The 23307-nt window shown below is 42.6% G+C and overlaps 2 protein-coding genes across 2 annotated transcripts in view; one reads left to right on the forward strand and one right to left on the reverse strand.

Annotated features, from left to right (window-relative positions):
* Positions 1-10: 10 nt before the first annotated feature.
* On the reverse strand, positions 11-11562 carry LOC130186515 (uncharacterized protein KIAA2026). The gene is made up of 10 exons (XM_056403692.1): positions 11070-11562; positions 9777-10588; positions 9105-9305; positions 7358-8991; positions 7116-7177; positions 6846-6935; positions 6600-6715; positions 6183-6388; positions 3485-5545; positions 11-2756 (listed from the first exon to the last, which is right to left on the reverse strand). The coding sequence occupies exons 2-10, from the start codon at positions 10493-10495 to the stop codon at positions 754-756; spliced, it is 7092 nt and encodes a 2363-aa protein (XP_056259667.1). The 5' UTR covers positions 10496-10588; positions 11070-11562; the 3' UTR covers positions 11-753.
* Positions 11563-14155: 2593 nt separating this feature from the next.
* LOC130186363 (E3 ubiquitin-protein ligase UHRF2-like) overlaps positions 14156-23307 on the forward strand; it is a 31062-nt gene continuing 21910 nt past the window's right edge. The window contains exons 1-2 of the mRNA XM_056403446.1: positions 14156-14478; positions 22477-22872. Of these exons, the coding sequence (XP_056259421.1) occupies positions 14326-14478; positions 22477-22872 (549 nt within the window). The 5' untranslated portion in view covers positions 14156-14325. The remainder of the gene's footprint in view (positions 14479-22476; positions 22873-23307) is intronic.

The following is a 23307-nucleotide window of genomic DNA, read 5'->3' on the forward strand; positions in this document are numbered from 1 at the left end:
ACTTGTCGGGGACAGTCGCATTGTTTATTTCCATGCAATAACGTCCACATTTGTTCAATGAAAATGTACCTAGTAAATATTTTTTGAAAAATCTATATGGTAAAAATAAATAAATGTGACTTCAAAACATTTTATATGGGCGCAAACATGTAGTACAAATTCATCTATTAGTCTATTTATATTGCTAAAAAGTAAAATGTAGTTCTCAAACAGTTACAAGGACAATGTGACAAAATCTCGATACAGACAGTTGTATTGTTCAAACTGACAGATAAAGTAGAGCAAGTTGTACCAATGAATAGTATCCCAATTATTACTTCTTCAAGCAATATCTAATGGCATTGAAAAGTATTACAAAAGCTTGAGTTGAAATTCATTTCATCTACCCTCCGTATTTATCTACTGATTTGTTACAATGGTTGTCATTACTGGCCATGAGGTTTAAAAAAGGAAAGTCAAGAGTCTATAACATTCATCTGAGGCAAACCTCATTAGTTTTCACTCGAGAAAACCATCACAGTATACATTTCCAGTATGTTTGAGTGAGCATACATTTTACCTATAAGATATTCTAACCAAAGGGTAAAACCTACTATATCCTAAGTGTAAGTTATGAGTCAAAGTACAGCTGAAAAACAGTTCTTTAACTAAACCCAGGATTACTACAAGCGATGGATATGAGCCCTGCCGAAACTAAGCAGCTGAAAAGTGGTGTCTGAGTTCTCGCATAGCTAGCAGTCTCAGTTAATTGGTTCACTTTGTGTTTGCCTGTGAAGGCTGTAAAGAGGAATCATGTGTGTGTAGTGCTCCAGTGGAACTGTTGGGGGAAACCACCAGTGCATCCAGTGGTTTAGGGCAGGCATTCAGCTCTACTGGATTGACCTGGCACTGAGCTGTACTCAAAACAGCACCATCAGGGCTAATTAGTAGCTTTGATGCTACATTGGTATGCATACCTAAGGCTGAGGTCTGCAGAGAGTGCTTTCCAAGTGCTTGGTTGGTCAGAATGACAGGTGGGTGGATGGTGTTGTTTGTCTTCAGTGATGTGATAGGTTGAGCTGGAGTGATTATTACAGTGGTGCTTGATGGAGGTGTGGTCACCACAGGTGCTGTTTCAAAGGTGTTAACAGTGCTTCCGATTGGTGGAACTGTTGCAATGGGTAGCGTTTGCATCCTAGACACCGTGCTTACAATTGGTGGGACAGCCACCGTTGGCAATACTTGTGTTCGTGTGCCAGCAAGCACTGGCTGCATGCCTGCAGGCAACTGTTTTTTGACTGATGTGTTGCCTAGTCCGCTAGGCAGTAAAACCTGTGAAAGAGCTGTGGAGGGTGCTGCAATTCTAACTGCTGTCTGCTGGGGCTGTATGCCTGGGCCCGGGGTTGTCACTGAAAGCACCTGCTGGGCAGGAGGAGAAGAATGCAAAGGTTTACCTGCTACCAGAGGAGCTGCAGCTGAGAGAGGTGTTGGAACTGGTATGACAGGACTGGGCAGGGAGACAGCTGATGGGCTGGGTAAAACAGGCAAGGATGATAGTGGTGCTGACAATCTGGGCAAGGGGTTTGCTACTGCAGGCAAAATGTTGGATGAACATTCAGCTTGCCTGGGTGTACCCACAGCTAATCTGATTGCAGCCAGTGCTGGGCCAAAAGCAGGAGCACTGGTTACCTCCGGGGAAAGTAGGGCTGGTACACTGCCTAACCTTGGTGGAGATGAGACCAGAGTGGGTGTACCTACATGAGGTGATGCAAAGGGACAAGCATGCACAGCTGGTAATCTAGGCAGAGCAGACACTACATTTGTTTTACTGGGTAACAACGTTGAGCCTTGGCCAGGTGTTCCAGTTAGTTGGACTGGTGTGACACTGGGAGTGGTTGCTAGCAATGATGGACCAACAGCAGGTGTGCATGCTACAAAAGGAGAACTTGCGGCTGGTACACCAGACAACCTGGCTGGGGACTGGGGTAAAACTGGTGCTCGAGGGGCTACAGTGACATTGCTTGCCCCATGGGAAGGTAATGACGCTCCAATGCTAGTGGCACTGGTACTAGGCACTTGCTGCGGTGCAGGGCTAGAGATGATAAGGACATGACTGCCTGGACCCAAACCCTGGGGAGGGACTACAAAGCGTGCACTGTTAAGAAGGATCTGTGTGCCAGCAGCAAGGGGCGTCGAGGTGTTGATGACTATCCTCTGCTGGATTGTGCCGGTAGCAGAGGTAGTGAATGGGATACTTGTGGTTGTTGCCGAGGACATGGATGTACAAGTTTTATTGAGAGCAACTTGAGTGGAAGCTAAGAAAGAAGAGGTTTCCTCACCAATGCCACTTTGGATTTTTGAGTGCTGACGGACAAGAGCGGGTATGGAGGTTTGGGCTTGGCTACTCTGCACAGTAGTGGTTTGCTGAGTAGGAAAGCTGCATGGTCCACTTGCACACATTCCAAGGTCCTTCTTTATCATGTTTCCTGTAGGCAGGGTGGCACCAGTAGATGTGGACAAGCCTGTTTGGGAGATCATTGGGAAGGAAGGGATACCCTGGAGATGAGAGCTGGTGGTCAGAGAAGCATAAGTAGCAAGCTGGGTAGAACAGGTTGTGATGGTATTTGAACTTGCGACCGGGACCAGTCCAGAGGCGGTGGATGCTGGACAGCCTGTATCTGAGACAGACACTGGTGTGCTCTTGGAAGGAGAACATGACAGGGCACCAATAGTCTGTCCAATGGTTGTTGTCTTCCCTGACAACTGGATTTGAACGCCTAGAGACACATGAGAAAAATATTTTACTCAATAACCCCACATTGTTAAAGGGGCTGTATTTGGGGTGTGAGTATTACAAATTTAATACAATATTTAAATTTGAGATGGGTTCTTTGGTCTATTAAAAGTAGTTTGTTTTCTTGAGAGAAGGCCCTGCTGCAATACATGTCTTTCATGTTGACAAACTGTCTACCTTATCAAATCATCATCTGTGGGGCGCCTCAGTGGCTCACCTGGTAGAGCGTGTACCACATGGACTTAGTCCTAACCGCAGCGGCCATGGGCTTGAATCTGACCCACGGCCATTTGCTGCATGTCATCCCCTCACTCTCTCTCCCTGACTTTCCTGTCTACCTCTCACTGTACTATCAAATAAAGGCAAAAAAAAAAAAAAATAATAATCAACATCTGTAAAACTGACACAATCAGTGAGTAAATGGTCTTCTATATTTCTAACTGAATCCTTGTTTTGTTTTTAATAGATAGGAACAAGATCAGCATGAGCGGCACAAGCACACCAAAAAACAGATTGTGACTTATTATTCATAGCGTGTCGTAATACTCTAACATATTTCTTAAGTTACCTTTGTGCCACATTTCTCCAATTACCCTATGAAGTCAACATGAACATATTAATTATGTCCAATTTTTGCAAATTTAAAAGACTGAATCAAACACAAGATACAGCAGTTATGAGAATTCCAGTAACATATCACATCAAACCCACCTGAAGGTAGACTGATGTTCTTGACCTTAGACAATGCTTCTGAGTTGCCACTGCCATTAGGTTGGCCTGGGCTTTTTCCAGTCTTTCGAGTCTGAGTTGATAATGAAGTGTTCAGCAGCTGTCCACTAGCCCCTGTTGCTATCCCCTGCTTTGGAATGCTTCCCATGGAGGTGGTGGAAGATGTTGCTGTAGGCTGACTGATGAACATGACTCTTGAACCAGGAAGTGATTTTGTGGAAGAGGGTGTGCCTGTTGGTAAGGCTACATTTGAGGTGGAGGAAGAAGAGGGAGTAACCAGGATGTATTTAGTAACTTGGGATCTCTCATCTGTACTGGCCCGTTTCACACCACTCTTGCTGATGACTTCTGCTTGTGTAAGAACTTGGGAAACACCAGAAGTACTCAGTGATGGGACAACAACAGTGTTTACTAATGATGCTTGAAAATGAGAACCAGCAGCAGCTGGCTGTGCTAGCTGGCCAGGCTTTGCTGCAACTGTAGAACAAGTTGAGGTGTTGGAGCCTTGATTTAAAGCAACAGTGCCTGCATTCTGGCTTCCTGCGCCTGTGACAGGAATGCTACCAGTGACTGCAGTGTGCAAGGGGGTTGTAACAGTGGAAGTGGGCTTTAATACTGAAGGAACCTGCTTCTGAGGTTGGGCTACTGAGATATTTGTCACTGCTGGGATGGTGCAAGGGGAAGTCTGAGAGGGAGCAGAAGGAGAAAAAGTTGGTGACGTCTTGGACACGAGGAAGGCTTTAAACTGAGGTGAGATGGTGATGACTGGACTGGTGGGCAGAGAGCCAAGTGCACTGTGGTCTGATGATGTCTGAACTTTAACAATGCCTGTGTTGCCTCCTCTTGTTGTTACTAGGATGGACTGGGAGTCTCGGATACACACAGTCTTAAGCTCCTGCTTCGGGTCTGTAGATTTAACAGGCTCAGTAGAAACTGCACTGGAAGGAGTTGTGATGGGCGAGGGGTTTGGTGTGACACCTTGTGGTGTGCTAGCTTGGGTACTGCAGACTTGTGACCCCTTGAACCCTGCTGCGTTCAGGGTCCCCTGTTGCTGACGAGGGGAAACAGAAGGAGAAGGGGTTCTCATTGTCCTGGCATCTTTTAGGGGAGCCACTTGCTGAACAGGGATTCTGTTTTCAGGAATGGTGAACCCAGGCACATTGGTGGACATACATAAGGGGCTGGCCACTTTAGAAACTGGGACCTGAATACCCTTTGATTGTTGTTGATGTAACGAAGACACCTTTTCTTCAGTTTTGTGAATAAGAAGGTTAGAAGGCAGAATCACTACTTGCTGCATGACCTTTTCCCCAGTGTTCTGGTTCATGACAGGATGAACAGAGATCTTAACTGGGCTGCTGCTGTCTTTTCTTACAAGGTGACCCAGCCCCTCAGGTACCTTGTACACCACCTGAACAGGACTTTTTGGTACAGCCTGGGTTGGTTTGGCCTGTGGTGATTTAAGAGGAGCTGCCGTCACTGTGGCCATTCCTGGCTGACTATGTACTTGCGTCTGTTGTAGTCCTTGTGCCTGCATTTGTTGTGAGTTCTGCTGGGAACTTGATGGAGAACTTTGTGCATTTGAAAGTTTTGTAGTAGCCGCTGCAGAGGTAGGCAGGGAGACCAAAGACCCTTTGCTCTTTCTATCTATGTTGTTGAACCATGGGCAATCAGCAGGTCGTTTCATTAAGGTCACTTTATTTCCCACACTCTTAGCCAGCAGGGTGGGGATGGGCGTGTAGCCCTTAGGTAGTCCAGTGGTGGGGTGGAGAATGGGGGGTCTGGGTGACAGTGAAGTCTGGGCTGGAAATCCTGCTCCCCATGCTGAGTTTGACTCCCCGGATTGATTTGATGGGATCAGTTCAGATCTAGACTGTGGCCCAGAGTCAGGCGTAGAAGTAATGTTAGTGCTGCCAGTCTGAAGTCTTGACAGCAGACTGACGCCTTTCTCTGTGCTGGCCAGAGGGTGTTTTAGGTGGATGGGAGGTACGTAGGTCGCCGTTGTTTCTCCAGCAGAGTCAGCCACAAAATCCCTAGTGCTTGCTGAGAACACAATAGAGATGTCTATTAGGGATGTGTGGCTAAATTAGCTATCTACACTTTGACAGACAGGTAGTGACATTCATTTTAACTCCTCTATGGCAGTTACATAACATCATAACTGTGTCACTTGTCACGGCACAGCAGCCTTTAGAACTAGAATTACTGCATCACTGTTGTATGCCTCTGCCTACCAGCCAAGTTGTAGGAAATATGGTCACAATCTCCCCTTCCTGAGAAACAATACTGAATAATGGCCAGAACTGACATTATGATGTCCCAGTAAAGTTGACCTTTGACCATTTGTACACAAAATGTCACCACTTCATTCATTCATTTTATGCTATTAGACATTTGTGTTAAATTTGTACCATAATTAGCATATGAATTTGTGAGTTATGGCCAAAATGTGTTTAGTGATGTCACTGTGACCTTGACTTATGACCACAAAAATCTAATCAGTTCATCCCTGAGTCCAAGTGAATGTTTGTGCCAAATTTAAAAAAAAAAAAAAGTGACAACCTTAAAAAATGGCTGTCACTGGTGCAGAGGCATAACAAGGAAAACACAATTTGAATTTTTATCATGACATTACAGTAGCCAAAAATTCGAATGTTAGATTGTAGTTAAATTACTTTACCTCCACTCCAAAGACCTCTGGGTACTATATGTTCCAGGTCTTCCTCTTCTGATCTTCTATAATGATCTGTGAGTGAAAACACCTCTTTCCCCAAACCTCTCTCTTCATCTTCATCTGATGATGATGACGAAATACACTCCTCACGAACAAAGTTATTGTACTCTGGGTGCTTCTTGAAATCATCAAATTCCTTCTTCAAACGAAGCCTGATATAGAAGCAAGAGAAGAAATAATAAAGCAGGAATTTCTCTCTGGTGCAGCAATGATCATAAAATACAATAAGCAGTTTAATCAAAGTTGTGGTTATTATGCTTTGTGCTCAAACGGAACAAACAAACAAACTAAGCACCGTTATCAAGAGACAGCTTTTTATGATGGTCTGATCCAGTCCTCATTTAAATGTCAAATGAGTTGTACCTGTTCCTTTGGTAGGCCTTAACAAGTTTGGGTTCCCAGGGTGAAAGCTCATTCAGTAGTCTGATTAGAGTGCTGTGGAGGTCTTTCACTGCTTCTCTCCTGTAATACCACCGGCCCTGCCAGTTCAAACATGTAAAAGAAACCTTAGTCAAGACACCAACATTAAAATGTGTGAGTGCATTGTATTCTCTACGGGTCTGGGGCATATTGGTACATCGTTTTGACAAAACTATGATTGTCACATACCAGTCTCTTTTTGGTGCTCTCCAAATCATCAAGTTCGTCTTCTGTCTTACTGATCAGCTCTCGCAACTCCTCAAGACTGGTGCATACCAACTAGAGAAGAAAAAACAAACTGAGTAAGAACATCTTAAGAAAAATAGGGGCAGAAGAACAGTGAGGCTTAAATCATGACAAAATGGTTATAGATTTTTTTTTAATTATTACTCAATTAATACAGCACTAAAAATATATTGCTATAGAAATTAGTGTATCATTTTGCATGAGAGTGAATACCTTAAATGATGGTTCAACTGAAGGTTCATCTTTAATTTTCTTTGAAGATTCATGTTTTTTTCCTGTCAAAAAGAAAACAGTCACTGGACCAACAAGTTGTTATTGAGAAAATTGTGAAAAAATGTGAATAATAAAGCAAATTTATAAACTATCCCCATGTAGCAATGAACACACACTGAAAGTAGATGCCAAATGAAACCACTAAACTAACATCAATATTTAGTTCTCAAGCTATTTCTCACCCATTTTATGTTTTTTCTTCTTGTCTTTTCTCTTGATCGTTGTGGTAACTCTCCGCACTGCAGACTTGGCAGCCTCAGCCTGGGACAGCCTCATCCTGTCCACGTGCTGCAGCTGCTTGTGCTCTCCTTTCACCCTCGGCAGCTGTTCCCTCCCTCGCTTTTTCTTCCGCTTTTTTTTTTTAGTCCAGATTTTGTCATTCACCCTCTCTTCACTTGAGTTTTGAGTGCTCTCAGAAGACAGCTGTGTTGCTAGCCCTGTTGTGCCACAGCAGCAGTCGTGCTCCTCAGATTTAACATTACTAGTTTTGCTATTGCAACGTTCCAAACAGGAAGGTCTTTGGTGTCCCTGACTTGGACTTTCTCCCTCCATTTTGAGCTCCACCAGTTTGGTTGGGGAGGCCAGACACACTGAGCGAGCAGGGGACCTGCCTGTGTAGCTGTGCTCCCCTACACTCAGACAAGGCTCCTGTGTCTCTGCTTTAATGGTGCGCATTGAGGACAATGAGAACCCCGGCTCCTGTTTTAATGCAAGTCTCTTGGATTGATGCTCCAACTCTACAGTCTCTTCCTTAAAAGTCATTTTCACACCACTTCTTCCTGTATGACTAGTGCGTGAAAGGGACAAGGAGTTAGTGTGTATTTTTAAGTCCATTTTAGAGTCTTCACAGGAATCCCCATCAGAGGACCCTGATTCAGACCCTTCCTCCTTCTTCAGTGACCACAATTTAAACCTTTTTTTATCTTCCTCCCCATCCCCATTTTCCCTTTTGAAAACTCCAAGTGTCTCAGCTTTTTCCTTTCCAAAATCATCAGAATCTCCTGTGTCCATGGAGCCTCCGAAACATTCCCTGTCACTTTTATTCCCCTCAGCCTTCATCCCATCCGACTCATCACCCTCTGTTCCTGCCTCTATTTCTACCCTTTTTACCCACACAGAAGGGAAAGGGAAGGCTGGGGGTGTGCTGGGGCTCTGGCAGTAGATCCTCAAGTCTGCACCACAGAAATGTGGGAAATGTATATAGGCATTCTCTTTGCTGTCATAGCCCAAAACAGACTCCCTACATTCATGGATGGGCTGGGCCAGCACAGCATCCTGCACACCTTTTTGTGTCTCATACACATGATCACACAGGCCCTTCAGAAGCCATACTCGCTGGTAAAAGGGCAGCGAGTGAAAAGGTTTCTCCTCCAAAGGACTCACCTCGCCAAGGGTGCTAAAAAACTGGTGGCAGAGTCCCAGCTGCTCAGCCCGACCTGGCTGATCATGGGAGGCACCAACAACTCGATACCAACCCATGACCCGCTGCCTGAGCTCTGACTCCCAGCGGCGGTAAGGCAGTGCAGGCCGGCGGTGCAGAGTGGCCCTTCGCTGGGGTGGGGACAGTAGGGAAGACATGATTTTAGAGAGCAGGAGGCTGCAGCGGGGCATCAGCAAACAACGCTCTAGTTCAAAAAACACAATCTCTGGGAGATTAAGGGCAGTCTGAGCCAGGCAGAGGAAATGCCCTATGGCAGGGAGTTCCCAAAGTGTATCCACAGTATGGGGGGATGCCTCTGACAACAAAGTCTGCTCCCACTCTTCCACCTCTTTGGCTGACATTTCCTCTGCTTCTTTCTTCTCAAGCTCACGTTGCCTGAAAGGTCAGAAAACATATGTAGATTGTTGGCTGGTTTACTTTTCCACCAAATTTTAACAAATTTCTTGTAATGTAAAAAACATCTACATATGACTAAAATATTCTCTCACCTCTTCTCCTCCTTGGCCCTCTGTTGCTCTTCTAGTCGTAAGGTCTGGACCATGATCGACTCATGCCCACCAACAGTGATAGTAGCCAGGCTTCGAGGTGCCAGTCTCCGTCTTGTGGAGGTGCCCCCTGATCCCCGTTCCTCTTCTGCACCAAAACGTCCTTTAGAAGTCACTGCCAAGGTTGTCTTCTCTCGCAGCGCCCTCATTTAATAGATGGAGGGGAAAAACAGATGTGTCAATATACAATAACGTTGATTGATGGTAGCTTTCATGATTGTTGGAAGTAAAACAGACAGTATATCTACATTAATGGTGTTATCCATATAATTTAGTATTTGATCAATAATAGGATCATGTACGCTGCTGAAGATACTCCCATTCTCTCATCAACAATAATTATCATAATAATTATAATTAACTCACTATGGACACTTTATGCAGTGTATAAATACTGGCTAGCAATCAAGTAATTCTACTACTGTCTCAAATTGCATCTACCAGATACTTGTGAGCTAATAACCTTGCCAGACAAATATTTGTTGCCTTCATTAACTTATAATGCACATGCCATAGTAAACACCATTACAGTCCTCTTTGATTGCAACTGTGTAACGATTTCTAACATTTACCACCAAAGCAATTTGTTTTACAATATCATTAGATTATGTTTACCTGGATAGCAATGTAAGCTTCTGCTCAAGCATGATTTCCAGCTTTTGAGCCTGTTTGGAGATCCAGTGGTCCACCCCATGGTAGCGGTAACAGTTCTCCAACATCAGCCTGAAGTCTGCAACAAACTCTGTTATGGTCTCATACTCTTGGCTGATGAACTTTTCCTCCATCCTCCGTAAGCACATCGATTGCCTGAGCTGTGCCTGACCCCGGCCCCGGACCCCTCCAATACCATGCTGGGCCTCTTGGTGGCCGATGGGATTGAGGAATGGGCTGGTGATCCCTTTGTGCTTGTCCAAGAGAAAGCCTGTGAATATCCTATAAGCTTGCTGCACCTCATAGTTCATATCCTCTTCAAAGCTATTGCTGTTGGTGGAAATGCAGACCTCAGGGAGAGAGAGGTCACTGTTAGAAAACTCTGACATGTCATCATTGCTGAGAGCAAGATGGTCACCCTCACCAGTAACATCTCCGCTGTCACCAGGACAGTGTAATGCCACCATAGTCTCAACTTCACAGGCACCATTACTGAGCTCTTCCTCTGTTATTACCAGGTCAGGGTCTTCAGTGCTGTTGCTCATCACTTTGGATTGAGACGACATTATGTCGAAGCTTGGCTGTGGCGCTGAGTCTTGGTCAATCACAATCAAGTCTTGGTTGTAGAACAGTGGTTGGCTACAAGCTGCTGTGATTTGGTCTGTCATATCACCCTGATCCATGGTGCAGGCACCTGAGATGGGTAACAGGTGTCACCTAGGGTGAACTTCGATGCTGTAAACAACACTCCGACATAGTTTTGATGCAAGGGAAAACTGGAACAAGACAAACAAACAGTGCTTACTAAGCATTTATACTGCCAGTTCCAAAAGAAAGTTAAGCAGAAAAATGGGGTGTTTCACACCTAACAAACCTAAGATCGCTAGGCTGATATTATAATTCCTGTCATGGCAGGTGCTCACATTATTACAGCCACATGATGAAACACTACGATGTTGCTATCTCATGTGGTTGTATCCAAATAACTAGCAGCTGAACTAGTTTTATCTACCTCCCTGATCTTTACAAACTTTTCCTTTTCCCTAGATCAATGACTCGCTAGCTTGAAGTTAACTAGCTAATAGCGAGCTAGCCACTAACGGTAGTTTAAAAAACAATTAGTAAACAAAGTTTGTTCTGCTTGCTCATAGAGAGATCTACAGCGCACTCCCTTATCACGTCTGTCTCCTGATCACGTGCGAAATAAAACCAAAACACACTGACCAGAGGCAGAGCTTGGTTGGTTAAACAACATACCTCGACGTTTTCAGTGCGGCTCCAGACACGCACCAGGCAAGACAGCTTTTAGCAAGCTTAGCAGCCACGACAGTTTGCTAGCTAGGTTAGCTTGCTATTGTCTCCAAACTGCGGCCTGCAATTGCTGCGTTCGCTGTCCATGGTGAAAATTTTGTAGCAACTAAATATCCAGCAGATACAAAGTTATGCAGACATCTCATGTCGTCAGCACACGGAGTGATGTCAGTGACAGCAAGATGGCTAAAGGAGCATTAGCCGGAGTAACACTAGCTGATTGTCCGACAATGCATAACTGTTCATTATCACTAGCCATCCAGCTAACCAGCTAGGTTTGCAAGTTGACACCTACTTTATGACACTTAAAAATTGCTAGGTTCACTTTACAGAAAAATTTGAGCCATGTGTCAGATATCGTCTGAACCTTGTAGGCTTACAAAAAGCTAGTAACGGACTACTGTGGCTTGCTTGAAGACTACTGAACCGTCCACTTCACTTCCACCCTGCGTGCGCCAGATGCAAATGTGCGCAGCCTGACGTAGCCAGCTGGTCGCGTGTCAGACCAAATTGTTATTCTGGTTTTGGGGGTGATGCTGACACACACTCACTTCACACTCTATTATTAACGTTATTGGAATTATGTCACCCATTGTCAATGTAAGAGGGGCATCTCGAGACAGCTGTCATTTGAAAAAAAAAAAGGGGGAAACGCCAGTAATCGATAAGACTACTGTACGCAACGACGACTCAGCAGCATCACTCTGTTTAAACATTCATTCATAACTTAAGTTTATTTCATTGAGGCACAGAAAACACAGCAGGTACTGCTTCATACAGAGTAAACTTGAACAGCACACATGTCTCACTTGCAACCACTAGATGTCGCTAGTCACCAATGAACCACGGACAGATGAGCGCGAGTACAACTTTAATTTACCCGTCATCTAACCTCTCAGGTAGCTCCTAACCACAGTCCGTTTACCTCACCCACATAGCTCAACCACATGGCTATTCTGGTTATGGTCGTGCTTGGGGCAAGTATTTGTCAATCATAGTGCAGGAGTCAGGATTTGTAAGCTACACGAAAGAATTGACTGCCTGACAGAGTCTAATCAGGGTACGAAACTCCGATTGTTGTGTTTGGGCCACTATAATTAGGCCTACACGGCTGTATTGGAGTGGGGATGTAAGGGGATTAGAGTTGTTTACCACCAGACTGCTGTGTTAAAACAGTATCCCTGAACATATTAAGCACCAGTCATTGTTTTATTATATCTGTCATGTCTATTAGCAAAGGACAGACCACCCAGCATCAGGGAACTGAGCAGATGTATTATTCTCTCATACTGACAGCTATAGACTTGCCGGTGGCACATCGAGGAGGTCTCCAGCTGGGACAATTGTTAATTAAGCAATTATGCCACGAGAGGCCTGTGCTTTACAGTGATTTTAGTTCACCTAAGAGGTATTATCAGACAAGGGCTTTTTCATTCCAATATAGGTAAGGCCTGTTTGATACACAATGGTGAAAAAAAAATCCATGCATTTAAGTGTTGTACACTTAAATGCACATCGTTGTACACTAATTTGACTTTTTATTTGGTATTAGATAGATAGATAGATAGATAGATAGATAGATAGATAGATAGATAGATAGATAGATAGATAGATAGAAATACAAAAATAAAATTGCCCTGCAGAAATTAATCAATCAAAGGTACATGAGAACTGGAGTGGTTTTGATTTTAATTTGAAAGTGACTATGGCTCAGGCACAGTAAAAAAAAAAATAGTTCCATCTGTGTGCAGCATAGCACATAAAAGCAGCTTCAGAACCCAGTTTCTTTCTGATTCAAGGTACTAGTAGCTGAGTGCTTCATATAAATATCTAATGGACTTAATCGGTTTATTTTTCATGCATATCAGGAATGTATTTTGGCCTTAGGCTGTTAAGTGATTTGTAAACATGCAGCAGCACTTTAAAATCAATTCTATAACTAAGTGTAAGCCAGTGTAAAGATTTAATCAGAGCAATGGGCTCAGTTTTACTGTTTCTTGTTAGAACTATGGCAGCAGCACTCTCAATGCGGTGCAGTTTTCTAATTGCCTTTTTGGGAAGACAAGAGACTTAATCTTTAGTCTTAAGTAGGTTAATCCTATAATATACTAGTACACTGATTTAACGAAACCTGGATTACCATCCGGGCAAAATAGAGGTATGGGAATATACACTACTAAAGAACAATATTAACTGACATGGCCTTAAGGTGAACCCTGCTTCATTAGCCGATCCTGAGGCCCTGTCTTTAAGAGCTTTTGTCAAAATCTATTTTTAAGACCTTCATTATATCAGATGAAAGTGTGCCTACATGATGCATGAATGAATTTGTGTTTGACCAAATAACAACACAACAAACCTGGGATTCCAGCATAATATTCTAGCATGGGATACATCATACACAGGGAGGGGAAGGAAGGGGGGAAGGTTAATAAAGGCCCAGCGGATGATTTTGCCCTGGGGCTCCATGCAGATTAATCTGACACAGTGATGGGAGAAGTATTCTGATGTTTTCCTTCAGTAAAAGAAACAATAAAACAATGAAATACTGCAATACAAATACAAGTCCTGCTTCAAGTTAAAATAGTTACTAACTGTAGCTGGCAGAGAATGCAGTGTTATAAAAGGTTTAATATTTACCTCTGAAATGTATTGGAGTGTAAGTATGAAGTAGCAAAAATGGAAATAAAGTAACTATAAGTACCTTAAAATTGTACATAGATTCAACTGAACTGAGGGTCCTGCTTATTATCATTAGCCTACAAATATTATTTTTGGTTAGGAGAGGGGGTGGTACTCCATTGACAGGAAGAAAAAACATCACATATGAAAATTACTGGTCCCTATGTCTTGACCACAGACACATAGGATTGTTAAACGGCACCACAACAATAGTAGTATACTTTTGTACCATACGGGCCTTCAGACATGGTCTAGTATGTTTTCACATTAAAGGGAGAGCTGTGCCTTTAACTGCAAACTGTGCTCGCTTAAACGTTGTTTCGCGAGATTTGCTTGGCGCCGCGACCTCATGTGAGACACCTCCTGCGCGAGCCAGTCCGACGTTACCTCTGCAGAGGAAAACGCAATGGATCCCTGATCATTTTTTATTTCCACCTCCTTTCACCCCTGGAAACCATTATTCGCGTCCAAATACTGCTTTATCTGCTATTTATTTGAGGCGTAACAGGGCGGTGCAACGATGTGGATCCAGGTTCGTACTATAGACGGGAAGGAGACGCGAACCGTGGAGGATCTTTCTAGATTGACCAAAATTGAGTCTTTACGGTTGAAAATACAGGACATCTTCAATGTAAGCCCACAACAGCAGCGCCTCTTCTACCGAGGGAAGCAGGTAAACCCAATTTTTGTGTCATCCCGTCATGCACCAGTCGGTTTTCGGTGCTTTGGCAGGGCTTGGTGCTGGTGGAGAGTGAGTGGTCCTCTGGTGTTGTAGCCGTTTCGGACCCATGCGAGCTTCCTGTTTTGATAGGAATTCGCCAATAGTTCTTGCGCAAGAGCCCGGGGTACGCGGTGTGCCAGCCCCTGGGGAAAACGGCGATATAACACGGATGTATGGTCTTATAATGGATCTGTTACACATTGTTTGGGCTGATGCTGAGGAGAGCTGCGTGCAACAAATGTCTCACCGCCGTAGACATGTTTGTTTACATTGCTGCGAGAGAGAAAAGAGAACATCGCCCTCTGCTTCCACATGTATACTAAAGTAGTGCAGTGCAAACAAAACAACCCGCATCACTCACCGATGTTAACTGAATTAACGGCAGACTGATCCACACATGCAGCAGCCAGTGTCCTTGAATATCTGTTTTGTGTTTGTAACATGTGGCACAAGTAGCTCTGAACTGTACTGATTCCATTAGGGACCCATCAGGCTCGTGCGTGTGGTGTGTTATGATGATGATATTAATGATAATTTGTGGGAGGAGGGGACTCGTGGCTCCACGTGCCCTGACATCTAAAAGCAAGTGTAGTTGAGTTCACACTTTGGTGTCACTACAGTATGCACACTGTGCAGTGATGAGAGACAGGACTGTCTGCCGTAAAAGATGCCCACCTATCTTCACATGGCCAGTAAGTTCAGTAGTGCACATGTATCTGATTTTTGTATTTAATCCAGGACTGTTTCCAGACACTAAGCCTTACTTCAGCACCATATGATTTTGGTTTGCAAGGCTGTAGTTCATTATTTTTCAATCCTTTCAAATAGATATTAACATCAGTAATACTATAATCAACTTGATGTATCCAGCAAACATCTTATTATCTTTCTGTTTCAATTCACTTTTAACTCTTATCAAAAATGAGGTACGTAGCACACATTATTTAGATATCCTCTCTGATTCCATGCTACCAACAATTGTTTGTTGTTTGGATTTGGGTCAATAATGCAGCCTGCACTTTATGCCTAAGCTCCTATAAGCACTTATCTACCCACATAATTGTATCATAACAAATTCCTCATATTAAGATCTTGATGTTTTGCACTTGTTGTGTCTGAATGATGTTGTAAGAGTTTCTATCACAGCGTGCAAATGTTCATAAATAAATACCGATATAATGTTTTTGAAAATGTGATCAACATAATATCATCATTTGAATACTAAGTCAATACTGTAATATTGATATCATGGTAATACTTTGATAAAAATTACTGTACTAATATCATCCATATTGCACATCCCACCTTTTTATGATATTGAACAGGCAACATACACTGGATCATATTGCCTTCATAAAAATTTTATGTACATGGCTTTCAGTCAGAAAATACCGTTATTGCTAGATACTGGAACTCTCACAATTTTAACATTAATATCATTCTATATCCTATAAAATTTATCAAAACTTGTAATATATATGACAAGCAGCACTCAAGGAAAAATACTTTTGGGCCAGCACTATAATGTCACCTTATCTTTGGGAAACTTGTGCAAAAACTACAATAATTGTTCAAAAACGAGACTAAAACAATGCATCTTGAGTCTTAAGGCTAATACGAGGCTGGAATATTTAGTCAGTGTCCTGAGGGGATGGCAATTCCACACACTGTTAAATCATGTAGTGTTGTAAATGTGATGATTCATATCTTATTGTGAACAGATGTTGGTGGACCTTCTCTCTAATATACAGAAACTGAGAAAAGTTTAATGTCATTAAATACCAGCAGGTGTGAGAACTGTAAGCTGCTGCCTGAGATGGACACGTGTTTGTGTGTGTCATGGCGGATGGTCGCATGCAGCGCGCAGCCTTACCGCCTGTGGTTTACTTTTTTAAACACACACGGGCATATTTTATGGTCTACCACACACACACAAAAACTCCCATTGTAACGGCAACTTTTAAAGTAGTAGATGCAGTCAATATTTGGAAAATGTATATCCTGAGCCCTAAGGTGTAGAGCTGTAATAATCAAATTTTGACAGACAGAGCAGTCTGTTTCCACTGTTTTATGTTCAGTTTGTTCAAATATATTAACATACTGTATATAAAAGAATCACAATATAAAAGGTAGAAAGACTGACCCACAGTATATCAAAATGTATGACGCTACCTGATGTTCTTCTGTCAGTAATAAGCAGAAGATGCTTACTGCCGACAGGACACTGGCGCCATGATTTATTTAGTATTTTAGCATCAACATTACAAAGCTGATATTAACACAGTATGACTCAGCCAGGCAAATAAGCCCTCGGGAATGCAAACGGCATACATGATGGTGTTGATCTCACATTGTTTACATTTTGTCATACTCTTCCTTCATTCATGTGAGTCAGGCCGTGTTATAGGCCACAAAATTCCTTTAGAACTGTTCTTATGCATTTTCAAGTTGTCTAACCTACTTCCTGTTGTGTAAGTTAATGATCATGAAGCCTAGCAGATATTAGATTCTGAGTCACGCAGGCTATGACGGGTACATCTTCTTCTCTGTTTGTGTGTGATGTATATACTGCAGGACGGAGGAAAAGAGAGGATGAAAATAAGAACTGTTTAGAGTGGTGCACATGTTTTTGTTGTAGTTGGCAAACCTAATAATGGCACAGCATTGTAATGAGAGGAGATGGGAGATATTGGGTAGCACAGTTGGTGCACCTATTGCACCAATGCTCCGTTTTACTAATAAGTTAATTTCAATGCTCTGAGCACTTTTTTCCTAAAATCAGCCAACTTGTGTAACTTGTGTGATAAAACACCATAGTCACAAAGCACAAAGCAAGACTCCCCCTTTTGCTTTATTAACAATTAATCAGCTGTTATGCTGGAGTTCTCCTGGACTGTCGGAGCTGTGGTTGCAAAGGCTAGGCCCATGTAGTAAATCCTGTGTTTCTTTCATTTCACCGGAAAATAAGTGGGGAGGGTTGATTAGGGGATTTCCATGTGTTTAGTAATGCAAGGAATGAGCCAGTGACATGCACCGTACACTAGCTAGTGCCCTTACATGCACGCAGTGGTGCCTGCGCTCTGTTAGGACTTAGACTTGTAGCAGAATAACTCAGTCTAATTCCTTTTCAAAATGGCGTCTTGTTTTTCCCTCCAGCTCACTGCGCACGCTGCCTCACCAGTTCAAAGTCATGCTTGCCCTTGAGTCGGAAGGGTCTCAAGCCAGCAAGCAGCCACACAACTTTGCGTCAGTGTTTTGTTTTTTTTTTTTAATGGGTTTTTTCATTTTGCCTGTGCACTCCTCGTTGTCTCTCTGTTTCACTTTGAACAACGTCTCATGTCACTCACGAGCAGGCTCACACACACACACCTTCCACTGTCCGTGCGGCCTTTCTGCTCAACGCCTACACTCTCTTGTACTGTAGGCTTCTCATTTACTAATTTTATAAGAGGTTTGGCCTGTTCATTAAGTGGTTTAAAGCTCAGCTTGTAATGTCTGTGTGCTTCAAATATAAGGCTGTAGTTCATTTGTTGTTTTTTTTCGTTCTACGGAGACAGCAACATGTTTCAAAAATAGTTGGGCTGTTTCCTCCTAGCAATTAGCTGTTGCCTATTGTTGGGCCGTAGGAAAGCTTTACTGGCCTGCCCCCTTTCGCACAGATAGTTGCTGTGACCTAGATATCTTTACAATTTGATTATACATGCATTGATGTTGTGGCTGCTCGACTGATGGGTTTTCTTTGTGTATTGCTAAGCTGCAGAATTTCATAGACAGTTTCGGGGGAAGCGGAGTTGGCTGCAGCCATGCATGTACACAGTCACACCCTTCTTCGACAGATAGGCTGGACAAAGAGCAAAGACAAAGAGAGGCACTAAACCTAGTCTACAACTGCAGGCTTTCTAACACTCCCACATGTTTTCACAGTTCTGCCACTCCTTCTCTTAGCTGTAGCTTTGCTTAGTGGTCAAATGTCCCATCTCTTAACTGTCAGCCCTAACACCTGCATTGTAGCAGTAGGGTTACCCCTACTATTTTTTCTTTTTAGTTCAGATTACCAGAGGAGTTCCTGGGCTATTATACCTGAAAATTGTCTCATGTTTCTTGGGTTTGGGTGTTTTGAGTCAATAATTGCACATGTTCATGTTTAAAAATGAAAAGCACAATCTTTGATTTAAATGTAAACAAAAGGATCAACTCATAACCAAGTTAAAAAAAGCAGGATTGCAACCTCATGTCTCTTTCAAATGTATTGTAAGACTGCACAATAATTAACTCTATGTTATCAATGCTTTCTAAAAAATTAGAGGAACAGAGGAGTGCAACTATTTTCAGTTATGATCAAATCAAAACAAGCAAACAAAAAAGTGAATTGCCCAACCCAATCATGTTTATAAATTTAGCTCAGATTTCTGGGCCTTTAAATCATTTAGTAATTGAGTCTTGTTATGGTCGCATTTACATTAATAATGCAAAACCATGCTTACAGTAAATGGCATTCATATTCATAATTTTGTCATACCTGCTCCCTGTGGAAGTTATTACACAGTGCATACATGCATAAAGGCAGGCGCAAAAGCTGCATTGAATTGAGCAAAAAAACCAACAAACAAAACAACCTTTGTCGCCTTTCAGGTTATTTGTGTTCATTAGCAGTGGAAATTTTTGGAAAAAGATTGAATGACTGTGGGCAGAACGTGGGGATAAAAGACCAAAGATGGAGGCTGAGTAGATGGCAGGCACGCAGACACATCCCATGTCATTGTTTTTGGAAATATGACCTATTTTGCTCAGCTCTTTGCTATGACTGGCTGTGGGCGGAGAAAAGGGCGAGGAAGAAATCGTGTAGGAGTAAGGGGTTTGGGTGGCCTGTCTAAGCAGAAGAGGCAAATTTCTTCTCTGCTTGGAAATCTCCTCTCTACCAGCCCGTACAGATCCAGCTTGTGTTTCACACCTTGAAAAGCTCTTTTTAGGACTAGGGCGCTGATATTAAATTGGCCACCATGACTTCTTGCTTTATTACTTCAGGTCCACTCAATGGCTTCTATTCTCATGTATTCTATCATTGTTATGCAGGCATAGATACTAAGTAGGTATTGCTGAGGTACTTTAATTTCAAAATGATTTCTGCATTAAGTGCTTTAAAAGCTTCTAAATAAGTTACTGTGTCACAGCATGTTGGCACAATAATAAAATGTAATGCATCAGCCAAATATATCTCCACCCCCTGTTTATGCTTCATAATGGCTTTTATTGGCCATAGATTTGAAACAATAGAAGCAGATTTGTTCTTTGATGATATAATCTGATACAGAAAAGGCAGTACGTTTTTAAAATCTGACAAGATCGGTCTCAGTCTAGATGTTCAGCATGTTTTTACAGCAGCCACAGGTCTTCCTCTTGTCTTTGTTTGATGTTCTCTCTGACATTTTACTTTGGTGCCTGTTACAATAAGAAATTAGTCTTTAAAAGACCACCTTTCGAAATGCAGCAGAGAAATTAACCTTGTGGAGAGGTGTTAATTTTACGCTATTCCTCTCAACAATGCGAAACACACACACACACACACACACACGCACGCACGCACACACACACTGTTGCCATGCCAAGGATTTTTGACTCTGATTTGTTCAAGCCTTTTGAGAAATCTTAAAGTTAAGTGTCTTCGGTTTGTCTAAAGCTTTGTTATGATGTGTGCTCGAGACTGAAGTCTCCCTCTGGAACACTGAATGACATTTCACTGAGTCACATAATGAAGATACCAGAAGCAATGTGTTTCTTTTTTTTTTTTTTTTTATTCTATGCTGCATTATTTATGATGATGGAGAAAATGTCATGTGTTTGATGATGTTATTCGTGCTACACACTAGAGATAGTCAATATGCCGATATTTCTGTCAAAGAGCTCTTGACCTACATTAATATATGAAGCATTGCTTGTTTAGATGGCGGTGCTTTGTTTTGAGGATCAGCTACATACGACTGAAGTCAGGGCTGTAACACCTCGCAGCCAGACGCTGATCACACTGATGGTAATGAAGTCACTGTGGAAAGCGGGTACAATCAGCATAGATATCATTTATGAGGTTTGGCTCGGCGAAAGGAATTCTGCTGTATGTTGTTCCGATACTTGAGTCTAACCTGCAGCTGCCTGCTGCAGGTCCTACCAGCTATATCATTGTCTGTTTAGGATGCTTCTTTTCTTAATGCAGTATCAAGTGGCAAAAGACAGAGAGTGGAGGATAGACAATTACTGAGACTAAATCAAAGATTGAGCTTGGGCATGGAGATAGACAAAGAAATGCTGAGATAGACTACCACAGACAGACAGACAGACAGACAGACAGGTGAGTATAGCAACCACTGTATGGCTGTGTTTGCACCACTGCTCCTCTGATCTAAATTTCATGAGACTATTAAAAACAGGGAGGGATGGGGAAATTGCGCTTGCTCCCTCTACTGCTCTCCTGCTACGCCTCCAACCGCTCTCCTCCTCGCTGTCAAATAACGAAGAAGAGAAGGGGAGCGTGAGCAAGAGCGAGAGTGGCGGCCATGCTCGTCTCTCCAGCACAATGGGCTTGTGGGGTTGAGGGCTGAAATGAATAGCTGATGTCTGTAATGAGTTGGCGTGTCCGCCATAAGCTCCGTTCCTAAGGCAGTAGCTGTACTGTATACTTAACAGAAGATTGGTTGCGGTAAAAGAGTAGAAATGGGTTTGTAATGGGCCCTCATCGTTTTGTTTTTTTTGTTTTTTTTTCAGGAGCTTGTTTTTTTTTTTTTTTTTTTGGTTTTTGTTGAAAGAAGCGTTTTCTGATGCCCAAACCCTGCACAGCCTGAAAGGATCACAGTGATGATGATGGTGGTGGTGTCGACAGAGATTGTATACATGATTCAGGTTTATGGAGGTGGTGGGGGTGGGGGTTGTCTTTTGGTTGTCATAGCAACCCAGTCATTTCTTTGCCCCAGCTACATCTCCTATCACTTTAATTCATGCATTCATTTCTTTTATTTATTTTTTCTTGGAGAAACTGGTGTGGGATATATACGAGTGGAGCTGCAGTCCAGCTTCCATTTCTATTGTACTGGATATGTAAACGAGTTAGTACGTGGATAATCAGTAGTGCCAAGAGCATACCAGTCCTGTGATGTTTTTCTACACTCAAAATAGGCAAAGCTGGTGTAACAGTTCACCTCCTATAGTCAAATGTATTTAATCAGTAGCTGAACATTGGCTCATTTGAGAGCAGACAACAGATGTTGCTGTGGACTCCTCAGCAACATCCTTAAAAACCTCTAGTGGATTTAAAGGCATGTAGATTTATTGAAGTGCTGCGTGTGTATTTTAATGTCCTCTTTTGAGTGCACGAAAACACACAGTTGTTTTCCCTCACTGTGCTCAATGTTGTCTCTGTCTAATGTGTTCTTTGTTTGTCCTTGACAGCAGCCTCGTGTATTTGTGCGAGGGCACTCCGTGGCGCAGTGGTGTTCATTTCATAACTCATGGATGTTTGTTAGGAAAGGAATTTAGCGTGAAAAGAAATGAAGGAGGATATCAGTCTGGACATATGTGTAATTGTTCAAATACACTATCTTTGGACCTGGTAAAATAAGATGCAGTCATTGCTGCAACAACGACTTGACAGAACATTTCATAATCGGTTGTTAAAGTGAAGTTATCCAAAGATTTCTGAGCAAAATTTAATTGATTAGATTTTTTAAATATTTTTGCAAATTGAAGACCTGTGGGATTAATTGTTATTAGTAAATAAGCAATATGACAACATTTAGGATCATATCATTATTTTTGACATCTTGTGGACTAGACGATTGATTAACAAATAATCAGTGGATTAATGAATAATGATACTACACAGTATGGCCTTTTGCATCTGTATATGTCTGTTCATATATTTCAGTGGCTTTTTAATTTTTTGATTTTAATTTTTTTTTTTAGATGGAAGATGGCCAGACACTGTTTGACTATAACGTGGGTCTCAACGACATCGTCCAGCTGCTGATTCGCTCTCAGACTGACCCTCCAGATAGCCCCGCCCCCAAGGACTCCTCGGGTGTTGCCTGTAGTTCAGCTCCCCCCCTTGACTCCAGGTCTGAAAGCCACAACTCCCCAGCTCCTGTCTCCCCCGCTGCTATGGAAACCAACACCAATATAGACAATGACAGCAGCAGCATCACTACCAGCACCGTTAACGAAACCAAGCCGGACACCAGCGCTACCAGTAACTCAACCAGTACCAAAAATGGGTTCAAGTCCCCCAGTCCAGTACGGGACACCCAGCCCCCAACATCCAGCAAAAACACACTAGCCGACCCAGGAATTGGTGTGTACAAGGTGAGGATGAGAGTGTAACTACTATTTGCAAGATTTTGCATGAAACTGGCTGGTCTGGGTCTCAGCTAAATTACAGAGAATTTAATGACATACAAGCCAAGTCACTGGCAGAGATTCTTGGGCAGGGCACTCCTATTTGTTTGGATGTTAAATGAAATTACAAACCAAATGTGTCTCATGCTTCACTGCTGTTGAAAACTCCAAACCACCTCGTAAATATGAATTCAATGGAATGTCAGCATTTAATGTTGAAAAAAAAGGAGGGCTCAGTAGCATCATTTAGCTCACATGAAACAAGGAGTGTGTATGATTTTTCACACTAGATTATACCTTAATATTTTTCTCTAGGCATGTCTAGTATTTGATGCTATACAGCTGTTGTCATTACACTGCCAATAGAGTGAGTGCAAACATGAATACGATATTGGTTTCTGT

The sequence above is a fragment of the Seriola aureovittata genome, chromosome 18, assembly GCF_021018895.1.
Source record: "Seriola aureovittata isolate HTS-2021-v1 ecotype China chromosome 18, ASM2101889v1, whole genome shotgun sequence".
In the NCBI taxonomy this organism is placed as follows: Eukaryota; Metazoa; Chordata; class Actinopteri; order Carangiformes; family Carangidae; genus Seriola; species Seriola aureovittata.

Excerpts from the sequence above, each read along its gene's own strand:
- LOC130186515 (XM_056403692.1), bottom strand. The coding sequence starts at position 10,495 with ATGGATCAGGGTGATATGACAGACCAAATCACAGCAGCTTGTAGCCAA. Across the intron at positions 5,546-6,182 it reads CAGAGGTCTTTGGAGTGGAG|CAAGCACTAGGGATTTTGTG; the intron begins GTAAAGTAATTT and ends TTGTGTTCTCAG. Across the intron at positions 2,757-3,484 it reads GAACATCAGTCTACCTTCAG|GCGTTCAAATCCAGTTGTCA; the intron begins GTGGGTTTGATG and ends ATGTGTCTCTAG.